This window comes from Poecilia mexicana, unplaced genomic scaffold, assembly GCF_051168715.1.
Source record: "Poecilia mexicana isolate PSO_F unplaced genomic scaffold, ASM5116871v1 scaffold_2, whole genome shotgun sequence".
In the NCBI taxonomy this organism is placed as follows: Eukaryota; Metazoa; Chordata; class Actinopteri; order Cyprinodontiformes; family Poeciliidae; genus Poecilia; species Poecilia mexicana.
This window is the reverse complement of record NW_028263371.1, coordinates 43,224,040-43,249,065: the sequence shown is the minus strand read 5'-3', so window position 1 is coordinate 43,249,065 and position 25,026 is coordinate 43,224,040. Positions and strand designations below refer to the sequence as shown.

Here is a 25,026-nt window from a genome sequence, read left to right as displayed (position 1 = left end):
GAGACAATACAGACAAGTGGCTTGGTAAAAGCTTTAATCATAGCAACACTCACCAAACAAGAACAAGTACAAATGTACACGGCAGTGCTCTCCTGAATCCACTGGAATGGAAACTAAAACTTAAATATGGAAACATTTACTGAAAGCGAGACTTGATCCGTCTTACACATCCCATATTATTTAGATCATACATTTCCTTAATAAATCCAATATTATTGCTCTGGGAATCACTAATAATTTATAGGATTATTTAACATCACTGATCACAACTCTTTGCATTAAATGCATAAAAGTTGTCGCATAAAAGAAGCCAAAAATAGTCTAAAATAAAAAGAATGATATAACAAAAACAATCATTAAAATCCAAAGGTTTATGAAGGCTGGCGAAGACCATGGAAACATGTTTGAAAAGAAAATAGCTTCTTCGCTCATACCACAGGATGAAGACTTCTAGAGAAAAATGAAAACAAGGTTAGCCCCTCCTAAAAGAAGAGTATTGAGCATGCATTGTGGAAATGGATAATATTATATTGTCTGGCAGTGGATTTTACTTACGGTGAAAAAAAATAAAATAAAAAATTCTGTAGAAATTACAGCACAGCTACAGTCCAGTCTCTTTTGCCATCTGAGTAACCTCCTCACCCTGCTGGATGGAGAGAAGAGGGAGTTTATGTTAAACGGAAGGCTGCTTAAAGTCACGGGGTCAAATAAAACATATTTACTATCTGTAGAAATCATAAAATATGAAAAAAAAGTAGAAACCCTCCAGTAAATCTGAAATGGGGAAAAAAATGGACAGAAGGATCACAGTTTATCAAACTCTTTTCAAAAGAGAACCAGAATCAGTAATTTATCATGAGTGCAGAGAACCCCTATAGTTATCTCTATGGCAACTTGTAAAAGTATTCACATCCCCCTGAATGTCACAACATTTGTCCCATTTGAACCATAAGCTTTGTACAACTAGAGATTGATATTTTCCACCACGTCTTCCTCGCAGAGCAGCTTAAATTGAGTCTGATTGGATGGAGAACATCAGGACAGGAATTTTTAAGTCTTGATTCTTAATTCTGGCCACCACCATGTTTTATTATAGAGACCGAGTGTTCAGGAGGATGTGAAGTCTTAGTTTCTACCACAAAGCATTTTGCGTCTATAACAGGCAAGAAAATAAAAAGTCACATTTTAGTTTAATTTTACCAACGGATCTTTTTCCCACATGTTTTGCTGGCTACCCTTTACATGTCTTATGGATTTCTTTGAAAATAATAATAAAAAAAAGCCCTGAAGTTTGTGGTGCAAAAGTGACAAAATATAAAGTTAAAGGGGTGTGAATACTTTTGAAAGGTACTATATTTCAACCCTCTGCTTCAGGACCAACCTTGAGTTCAGATAAACCCTTTGACTGGATGACTGATGAGGGACTTGTAATTGGAGAAACAGGGGGCGAAACCTGGGAAGGAGGTGATTTTGGGCCGTGGGACAGAGACTGGCTTCTTTTCACAGCAGAGGACACAGCCTGGGCGAAGCGGGACGGCGTTGAAGGAGCAAACGGTCTAGGAGCTGCAAAGCTCCTCAATTTTTCCAAGCTTAACCTAGCACCCAGCTCTCTTGACGGCAGACTGCTTTGCCTCGTCACTCGCACAGAGGCCACATTCTTGTCTTCCTGCTTCGGACTAAGCTGAACTCCAGCGGCCTCTGCCGTCTCCTCTTGACACTGTACAGGAGGTGAAGGAGGAGCAAGAGGCGGTGGAGGTGGAGAGGGCAGGCCAGCTCTATCTGGACTCCCTTGAGTTCCCTTGAGGCCAGAGGCAGGAGTGGCACCAAGACTTTTCTCAGCAGCTGAAGTTACATAAAATCCAGGTGTTTTTTTGTGCTGTGCCAAGCGGAAAGAAGCAGGCTTGGGTTTGGTTGCGGGTGGAATTTTCACGTCCTTGACCTCCGTCGGCGAACCTGCTTGGAAAGCTTCATTAGCAGAGGAGATCTTGTCTGTGATCTGGACAGTCACAGGTGGTGAGGGGGGAGGAGGAGGAGGAGGAGGAGGTTCAGGTGTGCTTCCATTTACAGTGTGTTGCAGTGTAGTAGTACTAAAAGTAGTAGTGGTATTAATTGTGCTAGACAGCGAGTCATCCCTGGGTAAGTTAGAGTTTAGTTCAGTTTTCTCTCTTAAAACTACAGTCTGTCCCTGGTCCCCTTTCAAACCAGGAGAAACAGAATCAAGTTCTTCTCCTGGAGATTCTCGAGGCGCTTCCAGTGTCAGTGCAACTTCAAAGTATCTGTTTCTCTCAAGAGATTTTTGAGGCACGATCGTGTAGGTCGTCATCCCGACTTTAGGGATGTAATCTCTCGTCAGCTCATTCGAAGGCTTCGGCTTTAGCTCAGGGTCTGCTGCATGCATAAACGATGCTTTCATTGGGGCTGGCACGCTCGGCTTTTTTTCGTCGCACAGGGAGGTTGAGGAAGTGTGGAGCGATGCGCCTTCGGAGGGCTCAGAGGGTTCCAGCTCTTCTGTTGAAGTGGACATATCTTTTTTCTCTGCTGGCAATAAGGTGACTGGAGCAGTCGATAAAGAGACTTTGTCCACATGTTGCTGAGGAGGCCCAGAGAGTCCCGTGGAATCCGTTTTCGCCGGAGCATCTTCTCCAGCGGGACACTGCGTGCTGGTGGTCACTGAACTCGCCGACCCATCGGGCAGCTCTCGAGGGGGTTCTGGATTTGCGTCACTGGACGCCTGAACTTCTGCATCCTTTTTTACAGAAGGAAGTGGGCCGCTCTCATTGCCCTCAGCTTTCGGCTCTTTGCAGACGGGCTGTGGGTGAACATCTTCAACTTGAACTGCAACGTTATCTGCAGGAGAAAAAAAAATAATAAAACATCTGTTACGTAAAATGAATGTATTTTTATTAAAAAAAAAAAAAAAAAAGGACAAGAGGCTAAAATTGTACATCTTTCACTGCTGAAGCATAATTTCACACTGAAAGAAATATGGCCTTTAAGTGTGTACTCAGACAAAAAATCTTACATTAAGAAATGTTTTTGTAGCTATTATACCCAAACTACCACTGAAAAAGTCAGTAAAAAAAATAAATTGCTGAGTTAGTCAAAAGGTAAAAGTAAAAATGCATCAGGCACATTCATTGACAAAGGAATCATTAAGAGTACCAAGAACTTCGCCATAGTAAATTAGTTTTATATACAAACAGTTTTACCTATGCTAAATAACTAATTAAAAGTTGGATTCTCTGAAGGTTACGATGATGCTACGCCAAAAAATAAATAAGTCAATTTTATAGCTCAACATCTTTATCCGATTCCCATTAAATGTGCCCAGCACTCTAAAAGACAAAGATCAATGCTGTTGGAGAAAATGCTTACCAGTGGTAGTGGGTTCGAATGAGTTTGTGTCATTACTTTTAACACCCTGAGCTGCAGAATCATTTACAGTGCTGTCCACTCGTCTGGGAGGAAAAAAAAGGTTAAAATAAGAAAAAATAAATAAATAAAAAAACAGTTGTAAATCATAATGATGAAAACATAGCACAGCCTTATGTAGTGTCGCTAGAGTTCGTACTTGCCATCTGAGGATAGATCAAGACACTGATCTTCCCCACCCGCCTCCACTGTACTCCCACTCTCAGCATCTGGAGAAGGTGAGAGGAGCGAGGATTCAGGGGACATGGTGAGGATGCCATTCTCTCCCTGGGTTTTGGGAGCAGCGGAAGAGCTTACAGATCCAGCAGCCTCCTCCTGCTGCTCTCTGATCTCCTGCAGTGTGGAAGAAACTGCAGTTGCTGTAAAAAAAATAATAAAATAGTTAGAAAAAAAATAAGTCATTGTTATTTGAAATTCTCATCCAGTCGTGTGTAGGTTATTTTACTAACTGAAAACTAAAAAGGAGAACAGGTAAAGTTTCAACTTAAACAAAAACAAGTAAAGCAGACAAAAATAATACGACTGAAAAACAGAGTTGCTGTTTTGTTTAAGTTGAAACTTAAAACATTGAAATTGGAAGGAAAATTAATCATTTTCCTTCCACAGGACATGCATTAAAGTTACACTTTTAAAAAATTTGATAAAAACATAAGTAAGCACATCAGGATATCACTACTCAGCAAATTTTGTCAGATTTATCTCTTCTCCAGGTCAAGAATAAAAACACATATGCACACAAACACGAGAAGAAAATAAAAATCTATCTGTTCCAGTATAAAATATTTTCAGCTTCTGATTTCTGTGCATGCAGGACGGGTGGCGTTTCCTCTAACTGGACAATGGGGCGCACACAATCACAGGAAAGTATGTTTAGAACCAAGTAACTTTATATTATCCAAAAGGGAAAAACATAAGAACTTGGATAACACAAAACCAGAAAACAAAATAAGTTTCTCCATTTACAAAAGGGGGGGGGGAACTAAAATTTTGCCCAGTTGGATTATTAATTACCCCCAAGTCCCACAGTATAGAACTGGGACCATACCGTTTTCCAACATCTGCACCACAAAGTAACAACCACTAGGAGGAGCAAGAGTCAAAGAAGTCAAAAGCCAGATGTTCATTTTAAAAGTTCCAACAGAAATTCCAATCAAATGTATTTAGAGGTTATTTTGTAAATGTACGATTACAAAAATTAAAAAAAATCTCAAAACCAAAATGGGCGAATAAGAGTCAAACCTTGTGCGTGTTCCTCTTCTGACAAAGTTTTTTCGACGTTAGGACTTGTAGATGTGGGAGGTGCAGGAGCCTTGCGTTTGGTCCTCCTCAGTGAAGATTCTGCTGAGAACCCACGACTTAGAGGACTCCTCTGTATGAAAACCAAATTTAACTATTGTATCCAAGTGTTTGGAATTCTAATAGCATCAGACCTTCGATCTCATGCTTACAATCCACTCACCTGACTCCCATGAAGTTGGGTGCTGGGTTCAGAGTTGATTCTCTGGCGCGTGGCGAAGTCTGAGTGACCGCTCTGAGACGCGAAGATCGGCGGTTGGGGCGCACGTCTCTTCTTTGGCACTTCGGAGAACGTTGAAGAGTCGATGGGGGTTGAATTTGAGCAGGGTAAGGCCATGCTGAGCGGTCGGGGCTTGCTGACAAGCACGGGAGAAGCTGGGGCACTGACAGTCGTTGGCTTTAAAGAGTAAACATCCAATCAGAATGTGACAAGAGGCCTGTTTCCAAACACAGTGAACATTGACCATTGGCAAACTAAAGCAAAAAAAAAAAAACAAAAAAAAAAACACCCCTTTTACCTCAAAAATATGCTTCAAGAGAGTTAAAGGTTGAATCATTACTGAAAAGACACTTTAGTGCACATAGATAACAGTTTTGCTTCACAACAGTCACCTGGTCTGGTTTCTTTTTGCTTTTTCTAAATTTGCTGAAGAGGCCTTTATTTTCTTTTTCTTTCTGAATTTTATCTTTGCCTGGAGTTACCAGTCCTAAAACCCAAAGAAACAAATCAGAATTAGCGTTCAAACTGTAATATGATTGATCCTTTAAAGTCATAATGCAGTTTGCAATTACTAAATACCTGCAGGAACTGGTGAGCTTAGGGACACAGGAGAAACAACTTGTCCTGCAAACAGACAAACTTAAAGATTAACTGCATAAAAAAACACTTCAAATTATACTCAACAGAAAAAGAAACAGTAGGTACAGCATGGAGTAAATATGATGAGCAGCAAATTCTTAAATGCAAAATTAGCGGCATGAATTGAATAAAAGAAAAGTTACCTTGTGTGTCTTTTGCGTAAACTTCCCTTATTGCGTAATCATTAAGAGACCCGGACAAGTCCAAGGGGGCTGATGATGTGACGTCTCTCAGCAGAACTGTGGTCTCCGTGTCAAATTCACATTTCTCACATATCGCTGGCAACAGTTCATGGAGGGGAACTCGAGGATTTACTCTTAGTACTGTCTTTTGCGTCTTTTTGTAGTTTATCACCATCCGAACAGTAGCCTGGAGAACAAACAATGAGTCACTAATTGGACAACCGAGGACAATTGTGTCACTTATGCCAAAAAGGTTTGGAAAAAAAAATTCTGTTTTTAACGTTTTTATTTTACATGACATCTGAATTGGCCATCAGCAGACGAAAGCTTTACAAAAATGAAGATCAGTCACTGAAATTCAAAAGAGGATTGTTAAATTTATTAGTTTTGATAACTTACCTCTGGCATCTGTGGACCGGCCTTCTTATTTTTATCCTCTCCCTTAGGTTTCAATATGATCTTTTCTGCATCCAAGGTTCCTATAAGGGCATTGGGCTTGAGTTTGATGTTGTTCCTGTTGGCAGTGACCAGTTCTAAAGTGTGGCTTGATGGATTTAGGTGATACTTTGCACACAGTGTGACCAATAGATCCATCAGGGGTTTGCTGAAAGACAGGAATAAAAGGAAATTAAAAATAAGTTTGCATAATTAAGCTCATTAAAAGACTGCTCCTTTAAATAGTGGTCTTTGAGTCCTTGATGAAACTCAACTCTGGGATTTTCATAAGTGAACCTCCGGTGAGACATTTGGCATGTTCTTCAAAAGAAAAAAAAAAAAAAAAAAAAAGGAAAAACATGGCTTGTAAAATTGCATTACATGTCATTCACTTAGTCAACAAATCTTTGTAATCCCATTTCAGTGTCTTAACTCTTCACAGTGGTATTGATTATGACAGCTTGAATTTTACAACACTCAAAACAAAGAACCTTCAGAAGCACAGTAAGGTTTGACCACACTGGAGCTGTAATGAAATCTGTTAAGCTCCAAATGAGTTCCACCAAAACAAATGAGTCCTATCAAAACAGAATGTAAACATGCTAATCTTAACCTAGCATTTCAGCAAATTGCTCCACTATAAACATGTCGGCAGGAGGAAGACACGAGTTTATTTAAGGTTGAAACGGTACGCATCAAGTCTGATTACTTTGGAAACCAATTATAAACCTTAGCATAATTTAGGTTGTGTACTTTCAAAACATGGCATTTAATATCTTAAGAGCTAATCTCTTGTCAGAGCAATCAATGTTATTGATGCCAAGTTAGCATCTGCATAATTGAACGCTAAAAGGAAGTGGTTTTAAGAATTTAGGCTACAATTGTGTTGTGTGTTGCTACTTCAAAACATACAAGCAAGTAAAATCTGAAGTAGGTAAGAGATTTTCTTTAAAAGCAGTTTGTTTTTGTTAAAATAAAGTTTTCTTAAATTTCAAACACTTAAAATGGCATTGAGTTTTGAAAAGCCACCTTAGAATGAAACAAGCACAAAGACACATCCAACAATCACTGAATATTGCACACTTATATTAAAAAAACAGGCTTTGTAATGCATAAAATGTGATAGATTTGTGGAAAGATAAAAAAAAAAATGTTTTTCTACAAAATAATTGACTATAGATTAGGATATTTGAAGTCTCCTATTCTCAATGTCAAACAATAAAATACAGTAGTTACGGAATATTTGTTTATCCATTTTGGTTTCACAAAATCCAAGGTAAAAACCATAAACTGCAAATACAGCAGCAACTCTACAGTAACCGAAAACACATTTCAAGTCTGTGCTTGAAAACGAAAAAGAAAACCCATCATGAAATCGAATCTAATTTGTCTTGACGATCTGGTTTGCCGATAGCTACACACGGTAAACAACAAGTTTTAAAGTTTTTTTTCTGATGCAAGAAGCACTGGAGTTTGGCGAACAAAACAAAACAAAAAGTGTATAAAGAAAACGCTCAAACGTGTTTAGCTGCAACTAATTTCAGCTGCTGTTTGAGCAATCTGAACAAACCTGAAAGGGATGAAAAGATGCATTTAGTCTAATCAAACAAGAACAATCTTAATTCATTCTCGAGAGTCCAAGGTGCATAGGATCACTCTGTGACTGTTTGTGTGATGTGCCTTGAGCGAATGACAGATGGTGATATCTTGAGTAAACTCTCTTGATGAGCCGAGAGATAAAGAAAGACACACAGACCTTGCTCTGAAACTGAGGTATGCAGACATGTTGATCTGATTAGGTGGTACAGTTCTGCTTTAACCTTTTTATTGGGTTGTGACGACACAGCTACCAGTAAAAATGCAGTAAGGGAATAAGTTTATTGATGCTTGTGATAGAGCAAAATGAAAGAAAAAGAAGAAAAAGAATGCAATTAGTACTGGCCAAGTATCCATGTTAACTGGGACGACAGCATTCAGCGACTCCACCCATCTGAGTCAGTCCGATAGAAGCAGGACGTCATGTGATGACTTAATCCGTCATCAGTCTCATGATGTCGGGCTTAAATGTTGGATGTTCAGTGTGAGAAAGAAATTTACTCCAACTGTTTTTAATAAGCCAGCTTTTACAGAAGTTGTACAAGTTAATCTGCATGCATCTTACCTTCCTTCAACTTGGGTGTTCTTTTCTACACCACCAGGCAAAACCACAATAAGAGAGAGCTCTTTATCCATCAGGTTCTCCTTCTGGTCCATGGTTAAACGAGGGCCTCCTGGGTGCCACTGGGAGAAACCTGAACAATCCGCCGTCTTCAGTCCTGGTGGGGACGGGGCTTTGGTTTTGGTCGACACCCTGCAGTTAGATAAGAAGATGTCTCAGATTTGCATCTGCATTTGTTTGCGCTTTCAAACACTGCATTTCTTTATGCAAACAAATTAAAGAGCTTTTTGATTGTGGCCCTGCATAAAACAAACTGTCGAAATGAAAACACTAAAAATGTGTCCTCCCAGACAACAAGAGCAACGTTTTCTTCCAGAGGCTTTACAAGGAACTGAGGCTGTAACATTTAAGAGTCCACTTTGTACACAAGTCACAAGACAACCAAGAGGACAGATTTGCTCACTGAGCCTGAAGAACAGGCTGAGAATGGAAAGACATGTGAGAGATACTGATATTTTTTTTTTAAAAAAAAAAAAGGAAGATTAAACCCTAAATGTGACTCACTGTGGAATATTCATGTAGAGAGGTTAATGCGTTTGTAAATATAGTTAGGTTTTCAAGTGCTTGTCAAAACTTTGCATTCTTGCAAACAAAATCAATAAAGGTGCAGGCACCAGTAGTTATGCATATTTACAGACTACTCTGACATGAAAAACAGCATGTTACAAAAAAAAAAAGTGTAAACCGGTCAGTAAACCCAGGCAAAAGAAACACTGAAAACATTTGTGTCATTTCTTTTAGTCGGCCTATGCACAGATAGAGATTTCTTTCACTGACTCAGTACTCCAGAGGAGCAGCTTTTAACATCTCACACGGACACAACTGATTCAAATACAGGAATCCAAGCAATGCGAGGTCAAAAGCACCACTTGATCATGTCTACTTGTGAAATATTAGTATCGCTGTAGGGGCTGACGGCCGTGAAACTCACCCCCAAAGTAACTTTTTTTTTTTTTTTTTTGCTGATTAACTGTCCAAATAGGTTATTTAGGTCTCTATCTTTATGCTTCTGTGCAAATTTTGACATGTCTGTGCAATTCTTTTAGCCTAAAACCATCTCACTACTGCAATCATTGGTCAAATGGTTCTTAGGCCGTTGAATTTTCCTATTGATTACAGCAGAACGGCTTGTTACAACTTTGTTACTTCAGGTATAAAAGCACAGCGCTCCCTCCCCACCTCTTCCCCGCAGTGGCCAGACAGGTTTTGGAGTAGCAAGATTCGTCGTGGCGATTGGCGAGCATCGATCGACAGCATACTCAGCCTTACAGAAGTGTGAGCATTGTAGCCAGAGAAGACTCCAACGACACACAAAAATAATTGCTGAATTTACCCCCCCCCCCACTACCCTCTACAATGCCTTCTGATGAGAAATTTGCAGACAAGTTTCCTCCAGAGTATCACAAAATACCACAACCTGGAAAGACTTTTGCTGAGCAACACCTGATTCATGGCACCACTATTATCCCAAAAACAAAAAAAAAAAAAAGTGCATAAAATGTCTTACAAAATGTTTTGCGGGGTGTCTAGAGCATGTTAATTTTTGTGCAGCACTTATGCAAAATTCTAAATGATTTTATGTTTTATTTAATATTACATTTCATAAAAACTGGCATCAAAATATGAAAGCATATTTTTTTATCTCCAAAGTAGTTCTACTAAATCATGTAAAAAGGTTAAACCTTTTGTTTTCCTACCACTGGGTCTTCCAGGATTCATGAGAGTTTGGTGTTAGTGGAGGAGGTTTTGTCACATTTTGTGAAAAGCAGTTATTTTGGTAAGACTTGTTGATCTTTGAGTCAAAACCAACAACAAACCAAAGAAATTAAACTTGCATCCAGTAAACTTAAATCATAAACGGTTATACAAGATATAGTAAATTAAAAAACAAACAAAAACGGAGTAAATGCCTAGAGGTAAAAAGTGAGTTGTCTTATCAGACCATGTTGAATTGTAATCATTTCTAAAGCCTCATCATATCCCAGTTTGTCCAAGAACTTTTATAATGTCAAGATAGCCATGTAATAAATCTGCAAAACTCAAAGGACAGAATAAAAACACATGATTTTATAAAGAACAATTATTTAATTTAAAAATGAAAACAAAGAATATTAAAGAGGAGGCAAAGCCTCTTTAACATAATTCAATATTATTTCACTACAATTTCAAATGGGGAATTTATTTACTGAAAGGTTTAAGTGAAACCTAAAACTTGCTTTAGCATGGCTATTTTTCAAACTGCTGGCTGAATTTTTATATTGAGTAAAATGTGATCAACATGGCACCACCTAGCCACGCTTTAACATTGAAATTTCATTGAGATAGAAATATTTGTAGCATAAATGGATTTTCCAGGTTTTATATTTATCCATATATTAAGGACATCGGGTTAAAACTCGAAGTGGAAATGAAGTGCAAAGAAATAAGGCAAATATTAACCTAATGGGTTAAATAGGTTTCCTGACATGGTGCATTTAGATTATAAAACAAATGCATAATAACATTTATCACAGACGTATTGATTCATCAGAGTTGGTTGTAATCACCATCCAATGTAAACAATTTGGCGATGTAGATGAACAGTATCGGGATAAAAACCGGGCTTAGTTTTGATACCGTACAGATGCTGGAAACATGAGCGAGAAAGAATGAATGTGTAAGACGTTCTGGCGAAGGCCCAACAAATGAGCTCACAAAGTTTGGATTCGAGAGAATTAGGCCTCATGGAGGAATATGAAAAGAATGAGGTCAGTGATCAATGCGAGTCAGAGATATATTCCAGCTGAACAGTGCTGAGAAATATTGCGGTGATCACATTAATCTTCACGTAAAACCTAAACCTACTTGGTCTGCATATTTTTATCTATTGATGCAGTAAGTGTGGCAAACAGTTTACGTTAAACCTCAGGGCTACAATGTTTTTGCCTGTAAATGCCTCATCTGGAAGCGTTTAACAAATTAGCATGGACTAACATACAGCTGTCGCACCTCCGGCTCATCCCAGTTTATACAGCTCTGTCAACACGGAAGTGTTTTTAAAACTGAGGTACCTCGGGCAGGTGACAAACACCGAGGGCGGCGTGTGTTTTCCATCCAGGCCTGTGCTGATGTGTTGCTGAATGGGAGGAGACGTGTTGCGGCTTGACTGTGCTGATGCTTCGTTTACAGGTAGAGTCTGGGAGCTCCAATAATCACAAGCAAGCCCATTGAAAGTCACAGAGCATAGCTGACAGACACAATCCTACATCGGCAGTAAATAACAACCTGATCGTCACCATGTCGCCTGTAAAACTTTGTCATAGGACACGATTATGAAAACGTTTTTTTGCCCACGCAAGAGGAAAACATTTAGCTTTGGATAAAACCCAATCAGCTTGTATGTTTAATCCTCCTTCCCACTGATCTCATTTAAAACAATGCACATTTAAATATGCACACACGGAAAAAGATAAAAGGGAACAATCAATAAGTTAGAGTTTTTTTTTTTGTTTTGTGTTTTTTTTTTTTCTCCATAAGGAGGTCTGGAGAGACTTAATAAAAAGGAAGCGAGGGTTCCAAGTTGGGAACTCCAGCAGAACCACTCATCGTTTTTATTGCGTTGGTCTCCTGGAGGGCAATAATAAAAATTGCAACTATCTCATCAGTTAAAAAACATCATTAAAAACTATCTTAGCATTGCTCCACATATGTTCTTTATATTTACACTAACCATCATTGTAGTCCTATTCTACTTTACAGCGGTCAAAGTTTTTTTCTTTTTTTTATCCTCCATATATTACTGCACCAAACAATGACACTGAATGTTACAATGTCAAGTACAGCCACAGAGGTCATTCCACTCACAGTTTTAAACATCATAACTCAGAATGTACCCTTAATTTATTAGCATTACTTGCAAAGAGCAAAGGTGACAGGACACTGCCCAGAGGGACAGCATGCCGATAGTCTATAAATAAAACTTTCTGAAAGATAAATACTTTCTGCTTCAAGAAACTGAATTCTGTGAAATGCAGGCACAAGATGATATGAGATTTGAATGCATGGGGGGGGGAAGAAGCCTGCAACATATGTATGCACAGATATTAGAAGAAAGAAGACAAAAACAAATCTGAAAATGAAAAAAAGTCAGTCAGTTTGTCTTATAAAAAAAAGAAAAATTATGTCCAGATGCGTCTACTTTTGCAAAAAAAAATACCTCAAATATTTCTTTGATTAGGTGGGAAAAGAAAATGACAAGCAGAGGCAGCAGAGGAAAAAGGTGGAAAAAAAAAAAAAAAAAAAAAAAGAAAATCACCAAAACAGTCCAACAGAATAAAAATCAGTCCCTTATTTCCATCTGGAATTACTTCCACAAGAAAAAGAAACATTCAGCATTTTTATGAACTTTATTTTTATTAAATACCAACACGCAAAGCAATCCAGAGGGAAACTACAAAAAAAAAAAAAAAAAATGCTGCCAAGAAATATTACTCCTCCTTCGAGTTGCAGGAAGGAATATTATGAAGGATTACCAAAAGTGCCTCCTGTGGTATGTTAACAGCTGCTGGGTAGTGTGATGGCCCCTTGGGAATTGTGGGTTCATGTACAAGACATAAGGTTTTTTTTTTTTTTTTGAGTTTTTTTTTTTTTTTTTTTACTTTTTTCATAGAAGTCTTTCCTCTTCAATCGCACCGTCAGGCAACACCCTGATTATTTTAAGAAACTAAACCCACAACTCAATGCTCCACTGACCAAAACACAACTCCAGCAGCTGTAGTACAGGCATACAATCAAATATACAGGCTTAAACATGCCACAGTGCAGCAGGCCCAGCACACCCTGGCTTTCAAGTCACAACACATGCATTGAAACTTCCCTGAATGGAAGAAAACTTGGCCAGAAATCGTTTGTTTCACACTTCCACAGCACATAACCCAGCAAACAAAACACTGAGGAGGAGCAGAAATGTTTGAGAGCAGGTGACAGACCTGCTTTTCCAGTGCAGCTGCCAGCATTTCATTTACCGCTCTTACCTTTCTACGCACGCTGGTTCCCACTCACATGCTTCCCCTTTCAGCTATGTACTCCCAGGAGAAGTCAAACAGACTGATCTCTGCCAGTACAGCCTTAAAAGGCCCACCTTAATGCCACGCCCTAATTTGTGACATCAGAAATCTGTCTCCCTCTGCCTAAAATTCCACCAGCCCTCTAGCTGCAATTCAAAAAAAGCTGAATTGGCAGCTCTCTCTCTCTCTCTCTTTGGTCCTGAGCAGAGAGGTAAGCAGCTTTACCTCCCCTTTTGCAGACATGAACCTGAGGGTCCAAGCTAGCAGACACACAGAGGAGCATGGGCTCACAGGACTTTGGATCTGCTGAATGATCAAATATATTTACTTTTTTTTTTCTTTTTTTGCTGAGCAGTGAAGCAGTTTCAGAGTCTACAAACTAAAAGAAAGTTAAGCAGGGACTCCTGATAATGATTTTGTTTTCTCACAGGGTCTCATTAATTTAAATCAGGTTGTACTCCTGAGTTTTATTTTCCTTATGAAAAGAAAAAAAAAAAAAAAAAAAAACAATGCCAACAGTTTAAAACCACACCTTACTTCTGAAGAACTGACTCACTTCCAAACCACGTTAAAGGACCGTTGGTTGTGCAAAACCATAATGATAGTGAGTCAAGGCGAACAAAGAACATGCATTTCCCAACTGTGATGATTGACTATGTCTGAACATGATGGAGGATCATTAAAAGTTGTCTCCCTCACTTATTAAATGCACACAAATAACTGAAAGCATAAGCTACAACGGGCCACTTTATTAGGTACACTTTGTTTGTTAAAAAGTTGTACTCCCTTTTTGCCATGAGAAGTGCCTTTATGGCATATATTCAACTAGGTGTCTGAAATTTTCCAACAAAGATTTTGGTCCACATTGGCATTATACTGCGATGCGGTTGCTGCATATTTGTAGACTGCATACCCATGATGCAAATCTTCGTGTCCCCAAAACCCAGCACAGCTCTGCTGGTTTGACATCTTTTACAGTAAAGTAAGTTTACTGTACTTTGGAGTACGATGAATTAAGGAACCAGTTTTGAGGTACACCATGTCACACAATATATTCCTGCTTGTTGTAGCCATCAGAAGTTGGACAAAGTTTGGTCATAAAGAGACAGAAAAGCTCCACAACAATACGCAGGGAGGCTGTGGTTGCATTCTTACATTACCACATCCAAAGCCTTAACCACCTAACAACAGGATGAATACATGCTTTCTTGTTGTTTCTAAAACATTCTGATTTTTAATGCTAAAAGTGAGACACAATCTAATATTGTCCAATTTTGGTGAGCCTATTTAAATTGCAGCCACAATTCCTTGTTATGAAGTGTGACTTCAGCAAGTGAACCCCATGTGCTTCAAGGTTTGATGTTTGATGCCAGTAACTGGATAGCTTTTCTCTTTCATGCCATTCTTTGTAAAGCCAAGAAATCCTCCCAAATATATGAGCAGATTGTTTTATGTGCCACTTTGACACTCAGCTTGAACTTAACAAGTTGACTTCACCACATCTATGCCCAAATGCGTTCATGTCCTGCCATGCGATTGCTGATTCATTGAATGACTTAACATGCAATTTAACAAGAATGCCTAATATAGTGGATGGTGGGAGCACAACATTCTACATGGAGTTGTAAAGGTGCAAATCGGATTTCTAGTGGCAAAGACAAAAGGAAATGGCCCTTGATTCCCAAAACTGTTTGCTTGTGACCCTACGTTTTTCAATTGTTTGACAGTAAGGATCTAATAGTTGTGAAAATTGCTTAAGACATATTATCTCCACCCTGATGAGCTTATTTTTTTTATGCCTTGGGAAGTAAAGGGCATTTCTTTAGTCATAAAGAAAGTAAAATTTTCAAAAAGTCAAAAGTCTGTAACCAAGAAGATGATCTAAATTGTGGTTTACATATAAAAGTTCAAGAGTCCAACTGAAAAAAAAAACAGTTTACTTGGGATTAATTTAATGTTTTTTTTTATTTATTTTTTTTTTCTGACACTTTTAAAGTCAAACTGAACTTGCCTAGAAGTATCGTAGTAATAGATAAAAGTTACACAAATGTTTCCTTTGAAATAAAATAAACGATGGCTTCTGTAAAATAAAAACTCTACACACATGAACCCAAAACACTCCATTCTATCAGTATGTCATTGTTTAGAATAGAACTGTGATTTTGCTCAAACTTACTTACTCATCTAAACCACTGCATGTTACTCACTCTAAATTGGACAGTGCAGGACTCACGTCTTGGATGCAAATACTTCAAAAATCTTGATCCTTCCGTATCAAATGAAGTCTTCCCTCTGCATTGAGGTATTTAAATCACTGAAGGGAGTTTAGCTCCAGTGTCCTGGTACTACTGCTGAGAAGTCTCCATTGGTTTCAGTCTTGCATCTGGCACTACCAGATTTGGTCACATGACCACAGGGAGATGTTAGGGATACATGTGTTTAAAACTTCAGAATGTATGCCACTGAAAATCAGTACACATCCAACCTGGTTGGTCGCATGCTTAGGTTAATCATTCTTTTGAAAGCTATTGTGCTAATATTTTGTACATCACTTCACTTAAAACAAAGTTAGTTTTCTTATTATTCAACTTGGTATTTGAGACAAACACTTCCCTGTAGCCAGGCAGTGCTGTGGGATGTGGTAGGGTAGGACTAATAAAAAGATGCAACAGATTTTTTTTGTAAAGCTACATTCAACTTTCAAGACATCTTGTCCAAATACATTCAGTGTACTGAATAGTCCACCAGAAAGTTACTAATTAGAGGATTTTCATGTTTTCGACTTGCTCAAAACATTGCATCTGTTTCCTGTATTTACAATTTGTACTCCTGTCCCAGATACAGCTGACCAATAAAATCACTGATTGTTCCTGCATGGTTTGCAGCAACAGGTTTGAAAGACTTACTCTGTGAGAATCACTGCAATATTTCTATCAATATTAAATTATAAAATGTACTTTGTTTCCTTTACAATCAAAATCAGAAATCTTTTCTACAACCCTTAACTTTATTCCTGTAAGCCTTTTACTGTAATCGATGTTTAACCAGTAACTTTTCTGTTGATGTACACTTTCCGCAATGAGTCATACTCTAGATGTGCTGAATGCCTAATTCACTGTAATAATGGCTACTTTGTGCTGGAAACTTTACACAATCTGGTACGAAAGCAATAAATACGTTTTTCCATTGTGAAATCAGGGCAGTTCTTTATCAGTAGTTTTACGCTTTCACTGAAGAATGTGCAACCCATTCTGCAAACACCACCACTAAATACTGTCAAATGATAAGGGGGTAGGTGGTGAGCGGAGATGTGAGCAAGCTGGAGTTGTAAAGCTTCAGAAAATGATGTTTTTTTTTTTTGTTTTTTTTTGTTTTTTAAATAAAACTGAAAATCCATGTCACAGTTACAGTCCAGGTATATTATAAAGCACAACAACACAAGTGCTACATAGGTGTACTGTAAAATAATGACAAATCTCTGTAGTGCAGATTAAAGTGATTGCAGTTTCACTCCAGCTATGCATTATGATAGAACCTCTTAAAGTTTCTATCCAGAAAACAAATTCAGTCAAATCCAAAGTAATAAGATGCTGCAGGAAGACAAATGAGTGGGAACAAAGGAAGCTGTCCATGAAGAATTGAGCAACATTCTTTCTAAAAATAGATGTTTGTTTTTGCAGTTTCTCAAAAACGTGGCAACAAAATGTCATGATGTGCTCTGCAAACCTTTCACCTCAGGAGAACTGGGACATGCTGAAGAACCAAATAACTGAAAATATCAAGTTCTGCTATGTGAAAATAAATGACACATGTAGCAGTCAGGAAAAAAAAAAACTCTGTAAGGGGACAACTACTTTCACAAAACCGAATTTACTTTTTATTGTGAAGACAGTTGCATTTTCATGTAAACCAGAAAGTAGAAAAGCTTAAAGCTTATCAAAACCTATAGTCTGACTCAAAACTTTGATGGGTGCAACTCTACTCACTGGTTTTTCCAACACTATATGATGCTGAACTGACATAAATTCTCATACATTTTCTCTGAAATTCCACCTTTTCAAACAACTTATAGAGCTGTAGCCTTCCATAACCTGTTCTCTTTGATAGGTTTTCTCACAAATCTAAGCGTGTTTGATAAATGTTGAGCTTCCCTTGCTGTTGCGCCATCAGTCAAATACCATTACATTATTTCATTTAGGAGGAAAGGAGCTCAAGGAAACACCGTTTTTGCATGATCAGCTAATCAGTAACCAAAATCACACTCCTCATAGGTCTCTGATGAGAGCCAACACCCTCCTGGAAGGCTTTGGGAGTTGGGAGGCCCACGCTAGACCTCCAGCCAATTTGATAAAAGAACTAAACAAATATTTCCTCCCACAAAAGTCTTGGCATGCTCACACTTTGCAGGTATTTGGCAGCCACCTCCTAAACCATCCCACTCCCCCCCCTTACCTAACACGTTAAAAGCCCTTCTCTGCTTTATTTTTCGCCAAGCAACTACATTCAAACCTTCACGCAACTAAGCCAGCTGTTATTATCCTTAGTAATCCTTGAGCTGAATGTAAATAAAGTTATGTCTGCACCTTGTGTTTCACTGCATAAAACAAACTGCTAGTCTCAAAGCGGTGAAGAATAGGGCTTCCAGAGGAAAGACAAAACACAGTGCCAGAGCCGCAGCTGTTAATCTGGTAAGAGGTCACTCACAGTAAACACGAGCATTTTAGAGGGTCTGGAAAGGCCTTCAGTTCACCAGCAGTGAGGGATGGGAGGAGATTTGTTAGAAAAAAGAGCTCAGGGACCTTATGAGAACTTCCCACCTCCTAAGTGTATCGTTTATACTTTAGGCACAACATGTTTTTTTTTCTCCACTGCAGTTTCTCGCGTAAGCCTGGAAAAACTCAAACTCAGGGTGTCCCCTTACATCATTATGTGGAGCACTCATTTTAGCTGTCATTATGTCCACTTGTCATAATCTGGCCCAGCTTCACATCAATCCTGCGTACTTTAGCATAGCGCTGAAAGATCAAAAGAGCTAAAAGTCAACAGGGAGAGAAAGAGATTTTTTACTTAGATTTAAAATCATTCATTTTAGTTTCCAAATCTCCTTTGAGACACTGAACTGGGGTCCGCTATGGTACATTACCCTGTCCTTATCTCCACGCAGCTCAAATATTTTCCCTCTAAACATTGCACCATATCAAAGCAATGTACGTACAAAGGGAGCGGAGGGGAACTCAGAGTAAACACAATGCATGTTTTTGTCAATTGGCGCACATTTTTACACAAATCTCAAGAGAATGCACTTAGAAGCAGTTGGTTGGGTGATCAGGAGGTCCTTTCAAGTTACACTACACGCAGAAATGATAAGGTGCAGTAATTCACTCTGGTCTCTGATGATTTAACCAAGTTTGTGCATTTCAAAGTGCGACAAACATTTAGATGAAACGATTTAGTTGAGATGAAGACAGCCATCTTCTGCAGCCATAATTATAACCGTGAAATCCATGTCCCTTCATCTGAAACAATGCAGCATTGTCTACAAAAGAGCATCTATCAATGGCACAAAAGCATAGGCTCAATGTTTTGCTCATCACAAGAACTGAGCTTTCTGCAGTTGGACAGGCACAGTGGTTTTAAACTAGAACAGACATATTTATTTTAAAAAAAAAACTAAATGTGAAGAGAAAACTAAGTGCTGAAATGATACACTTGTGCTAGCAACCCAAAAACTCAACGTCATTACAAGCATACAATCTAAAGTGAGGCACAAGACAAATATCCTTATATGTCCACTTAATGTCTTCTACAATCATAATAAAGAGAGTGACATGTTTATAGCCAGAAAAGCATTACCTCAGAGGCCAGGCGCACTGGAAAATACAGCTGGACACACAGATTGTGTGGATCTTGAATACAAAGTAGCTCTCCTCCTTTTACTTACTAATGTTTGCTGTCAGAGCCAGACTCCTCACTGAAACTGTGGCCCGGCTGCCTGTTAGTGTCATGCTGCGGTTCGCCGGTTTGCTACGCTCTTGTTGGGAAATGATAAGGTTGACTCTATCTGTGCTTTAGCAGCAAGATAATATGAAAAGTGCAAGCCAGACAAGTGGCCACATGGAGACCACTTCCAAAACACATGCACAGTGACAGTGCCATCTAGAGAACCACATCATAGAGTACACACATTTTACACATTATGCCTTTCCTGTTATGTATATGGATTCAAATGGACGGTTGTGACAGGGATTTCTCCGGCTGCCACAAATCTATTTTGACAACCGGAAAAAATGTCAAGATTTTTTCCATGCAAAAGTATTCACACCCCTTTAACTTTTTCACATTTCAACAAACTAAAAGTTATTTTATTTGGACTTTAGCTACCAGATCAACCCAATGGAGGGACTGCTTGGTCAACAATAATTGTTGACAAATATTTCATATGTAATGAACATGCATTTCTCATGATAATGTAAAATTTAGCCAGTTGGACAGTTTCACAACAGCAGATGCTCACACCAGGCACAAATGACATTGTCCAAAATTCCAGAGATGAGAACAATAGGAAGCAAAGAAAACAGACCAATATTGCAACTGATATTACCATGGCAATATTTAATAATATTTTATCGCTAGTGCAGGATTTTCAAATGTCTTGCAGCCCTAGTTTAGATCCCTAGTTCTTACTAGCTGATGTCCTGCATTATAGTCACCTCCTTTTCATCACACTAGAATAAAAAAAATGTTCATTGTAAGTTGTCTGCACAGACTGATGAAACACTGGGAGTAAGTTATTCAGCCATTAATTCAGCTGGGATACATTTTGCATTCAAAAATGCAGGACATTGACTGGTAAGGACTGGAGTGGGATACCCTGGATGTAGAACAAAGCTTATTCATGTGTTAGAATGGTCCAGACAAAGTCCAGACATAAATAAAATTGAGACATAGAAATTGTTGTTCACAGATGCTCTGTATGCAGCGGAGCTTGAGAGATTTTGCAAAAAATAAGACTAAAATGTATCCATTGTTGGAAAGCTGGTAAATACAAACCACAAAAACTTACAAATAAAAGATGTCACTTGCACCAAAATCTGATTCCTGAAAGCACAGAATTGGTGGGCTGGATATAAATCCACACAACACTTCAGATTTTGCATAGTAAATACAAATTAAAACACCACCTTTGTCTATTGCAATTTCTGACAAAGTAGCACGTAAAATCCAAACAAAATAAATCATGATTTTGTCATTGTAATATGACAAAATGTAGAAATTGACTAATAGAAACAGGAATGTGAGTCAGGCCTGGCAAGCCTCTCACTGCTAATATCTGATCTAATCTGGACAAACATTGATAATGAAGGTCAAGCAAATTCAGGCAATTTGCCCCGTTGCTGCATGAAAAGTTTGAATATTATTGGAGATATGCAAAATTTGTCATTGTGAGCACACAAAGAACTCATTCATGTGAGGTCACTGTGAGTGTTAGTCAGGCTAAGAGTGGGAAGCATCCAACTGTTATGGCCTGGAAAAGTGCACAACAGAAAGAGCGTGGGGCCATGTCTTCCAGTCTATTTAACTGGTGCACAAACCTGAATCTGTGCAACAAATATGTTGCTGCAGCCAACAGAAACACCAAGCAGTAGAGATAAGTAAATTTAAAAAAATGCTTTATTATAAGAACCATTCTTAATGAAATTATTTACTGTTAAAAGAGGTCGCCTTCTGGTGTTAACGGTTAATGTGTTGTTAATGAGCCCAGAGTAGCAAAAAAGGCCAGCCATTATTCAACATTTATTGAGAGTTGGCTTCTGAGAAAGCATCGATGAGATAAAACTTTCCAGCATTCATAGGCTCACTCGTTAAACTCTGCTGGAAGTGTACGGCTGATTTTTCCCCTTTATTTCATCTAGTGGGTGGATATTTTTCAATGACACTCTTTATCTTGGTTTCTGAGCCCACTGGTTGTGAGTGGGCAATCTGAAGGCAGCGTGCTCACTATCAAATTATGCGTGATTCTTAATGAAGACGGCCTTGTTGTCTCTGGGGACAACTACAATGCAAAAAGAAAAAAAATGTAATACGCCTTAGTCTCGTCTGCGTCTTGTGATTTTTGCGTCTTAACTCTGGCGTTTCAACTGTGCTTGCCCAAATTCTTTAAATAACTCATTTCATACCGTCAACTCTTGCCATATTATTCATCTGTTAACTCATGTGAGCAGCTGTGCCCTGGGACTGCCTGCATGTAAGGAAACAGCTGTGGGGATTCACAATACCTTAACCAGTTCCACATTCTGCCCTTAAGGAGAGCCAGCCATGTGAGATCATGCTTTTAGGTGTGTCCAATTACCAGGGCCAGCTCAGAGCTGTGCACTGTCAGAGGACTGAACCAATGGCTTCTCTTTGACAACAAAGAATGTTATTGTAAAAGTGTCGTGCGAGCACAGTATTTTTCTTGACATTAAAAAGAAAACACTTCAACAACACCACTTTGCAATCCTGCTAGCACTGCCTGTAGGTAAATAATGCTTGCATGAATGCCAGCAAACATTTCTGCATTAAATCAGTCAGCCAATTGATTCTGGCAGGGTCAGTATTTGGACAACAAATGAAGCATAGCTTCGGGGGTCACAGAAAATGTTCCCGTATGGCTGCGCTTGAAAAGGAGAGAAGCAGCAGGTTAGTCTCCCCAAATAAAAGGGGGGGAAAAAAATGGAGAACATATGTCTTTAACTATCTCCACCACACCCCAGCTGAGGATGGAAAAGTGGTTAACCCACCAAAAAATTGACTTACAAACTACTTTATAAAATATGAACATGCAGTACCATGCAGAAGCATGTACACTCCCTGAACCTTTTCACACTTTGTCACAGTAAAGTTACAAACTTTAATGAGATTCGGGAGTAATTTGGAGAGACAGACTAACATAGCAACCTAGTTCATAATTGAAGTGGATGAAAACAAGTTATACAAATAGAAGCTTGCTTCCATTCAGCAACCTTTATACTGACACCATTAAGTAAGATAACTGACTTCAGATCTTATACAATTATAAATAGAGTCAGTTCATTGTCAGTATGTTGTTTGAAGGCTCAGAGTTTTTTTAATGAACAAGTCGCTGAGTTGCTCTCAGCAGCTGACCGAATCACTCTTCAGCTAGGACTCCTTGGCAGAAATTTTAGAGTAAGATAGTAGCTCTTTGAGAATGTTTGTGCATACCGGCACTGGTCTTTATGGAAGAGTGGCAAGAAAAAAAAAAAAAAAAAAAAAAAAACGTTCTTAAAAGAAACACATGATATTTCATTTGTAGTTTGCCAAAATTATTAAAGTTTTCCAAGGAAACTGCTTGCCCAGTTTTGGTCAGAAGGGACCAAAAATTAACAATTTTGGCTACATTTAAAACACATTATGTGGTAGAATATTAACATTGCAGCTATCTCTGAAGACACCACCCCCAAAGCAAGACATGGTCGTGGTGGCAGCATCTTGCTGTGAGAATGCTCCTCTGCAGCAAGCACACAATCAATACTCGGCAGATTTAATGGGAAGATGGATAGAACTATACAGGGCCATTTCTGTCAAAAATCCTGTTAGAAGCTGCATATGACCCGAGACCAAGCTGGAAGTTGACCCTCCATTCACACAAAGAACCTGAATATACAAGCTGATGGCTTTGTGCTGCATAAAATCCAAAGGGCATACACTGAAGTCCGTAGCTATACCTTGATATAAAATAAGAAAAGTGCCATTGTTTGCAAGTCAAAATAAGAGGGGATTTGTTTCATGCAATTTTTTTTTTTTTTTTTCACAAATGCTACATTTTAGAAATAAGCCAGGGTTGGAAAGTTTGAGCAGTTGGTCTTGACTGTCACCTAAAATTTCATCTGAAAATCTCAGCCATTTGGCAACAAATTGCTAAAACAGTGAAAAGAGACTTCGAAAGGGCTCTGGAAACTCACTTTCCACGTTTTAATGATTCCAACCACAGTAATAGAAGCAGCTGACATCACCTCTGACTCTATATGGACCAAAACTGATGGGAAATTCCATCAAGTCACACCAAGCACTTCACCAGCACCATTTTTTCTTTCCTTGGAAGGAGGGAGGGGGATGTGTTTATGATACAATATCCTCTGTAACCCCAGTGGATGGTGACTTCCACAACAATCATCATGCACAGCACAGTGACAGAGGCTGTATGTTTAGCCTCCAAAATAGTTCCCATGACCTCTGCATGTGGTAGGGTGTATTTCTCAGAAGAAAAAAAATAATAATAACAACACTGTAAGCAGGAAATGAGGAGGGTTCAGAGGCTGAAACGTCTGAAGCAACCCTGACTCGTCCGAAATGTACTGAGTTTAAGGAATGCAAGTTAAAAATTCGGTAAATTGGGTGACAAAAGTGGCATTGTGCTCCAACGTCAAACAGCTGGGAATACAGCTGGTTGTGTGCACAGGTGAAAGTTTCGAATGTTATTTTTTGCACAAAAACGAGGTGAAATTGTCCAAATACATAAAGATGTCCTAAGCTTAACAAGAATAGCATTTCTTGTAACAAATAAACTGCTTTAATTATTGTGAATGACTGTTTTTGCTGCACTTACCTCGAGGAAGCGCTCCGCGGATGGGGCTGGGATCCACGATCATCCATGACTAAACTCATCGGCCTTACGAAATCCTTGGGACATTTCAAGCACAAACAGAAAGCGCAGCTCATCTTTAGTGAGAGCCGTCATACCAAAAGCACTCTTAGCTGGTGTTTTCATGCGACACCAATACCAAAAGGTGGGCGAATCCCCCGCATGAGGTCACCAGCCTGAGTCTTGTTAACTGTTTCTGCAATGAAAAGAAGCAAATTGTTTCTGATCGTGACTTACCATGAATTCAGGTGGTTTTCAAAGCAGATGTCAACTTCCATTAGTCCTTTAGGAGGAAGAAGTCAATACTCCTGAAAACAGACTTGGGGTGAAAACATAATGTCGCTCCTTAATTAGGGCTTCTTGAAAAGCGGACGTTATGCCCCTTCGTTCATTTAAGCTCCTTAGTTGTGCGTTATTTCTCTCCTGACACTTTAGCCAACAGGACTGTGCCAACTTTCATCTGGAGCTACATCACAGACACAGAGCTGTAAAAGCGGGGCGGTTCTCGGTTCGTCACACTTCCCAAAAGGGCTCTTACTTTGTGTTCAGTTTTATAGCTTAAGTTTAAATATAAATAGAAACAACTCGGTGTACACTTTGGATTTAGTACCACAAAGTCAATTCGTCAACATTAAAATAACCTGTAGCTTGTGAAAACGTCCCAGCGTGGCTGTTTATAATTTATTTTCTGAATTTATTGTCTAAAGCGACACCATGTGGCGGTTTGTGGAGCCCACTTTTCATGTGAAAAACTGAAGTCATTGTATTACTATTTTTATACAATGTAAATATTTTTTTTTCTTCACAAAATCCTGTTGTTGATTAAATTTGCACAAGTCCCACAGCCTGCAAAAATGAAATAAAAGTTTATAAAAAATAATGGTAAAACATATTTTAAAAAAAATATTAAAAGTAAA

At 38.7% G+C, this 25,026-nt stretch overlaps 1 protein-coding gene across 5 annotated transcripts; it reads right to left on the bottom strand.

The window, feature by feature from the left end:
• Positions 1–17: 17 nt before the first annotated feature.
• Positions 18–24,648, bottom strand: cobll1b (cordon-bleu WH2 repeat protein-like 1b). 5 transcript variants are annotated; one of them, XM_014976061.2, is made up of 14 exons: positions 24,347–24,648; positions 24,074–24,147; positions 8,366–8,554; positions 6,169–6,373; positions 5,731–5,956; positions 5,528–5,572; positions 5,341–5,435; positions 4,892–5,125; positions 4,672–4,801; positions 3,572–3,791; positions 3,376–3,458; positions 1,382–2,847; positions 556–646; positions 18–450 (listed from the first exon to the last, which is right to left on the bottom strand). In XM_014976061.2, the coding sequence occupies exons 1-13, from the start codon at positions 24,347–24,349 to the stop codon at positions 602–604; spliced, it is 3,015 nt and encodes a 1,004-aa protein (XP_014831547.2). In that variant the 5' UTR covers positions 24,350–24,648; the 3' UTR covers positions 18–450; positions 556–601. The 5 variants fall into 5 exon arrangements, with proteins under 5 accessions (XP_014831547.2, XP_087857351.1, XP_087857354.1 ...); XM_088001225.1 differs by lacking the exon at positions 24,347–24,648 and having other exon boundaries at positions 24,074–24,201; XM_088001228.1 differs by lacking the exon at positions 24,347–24,648 and having other exon boundaries at positions 18–447; positions 24,074–24,201.
• Positions 24,649–25,026: the final 378 nt, after the last annotated feature.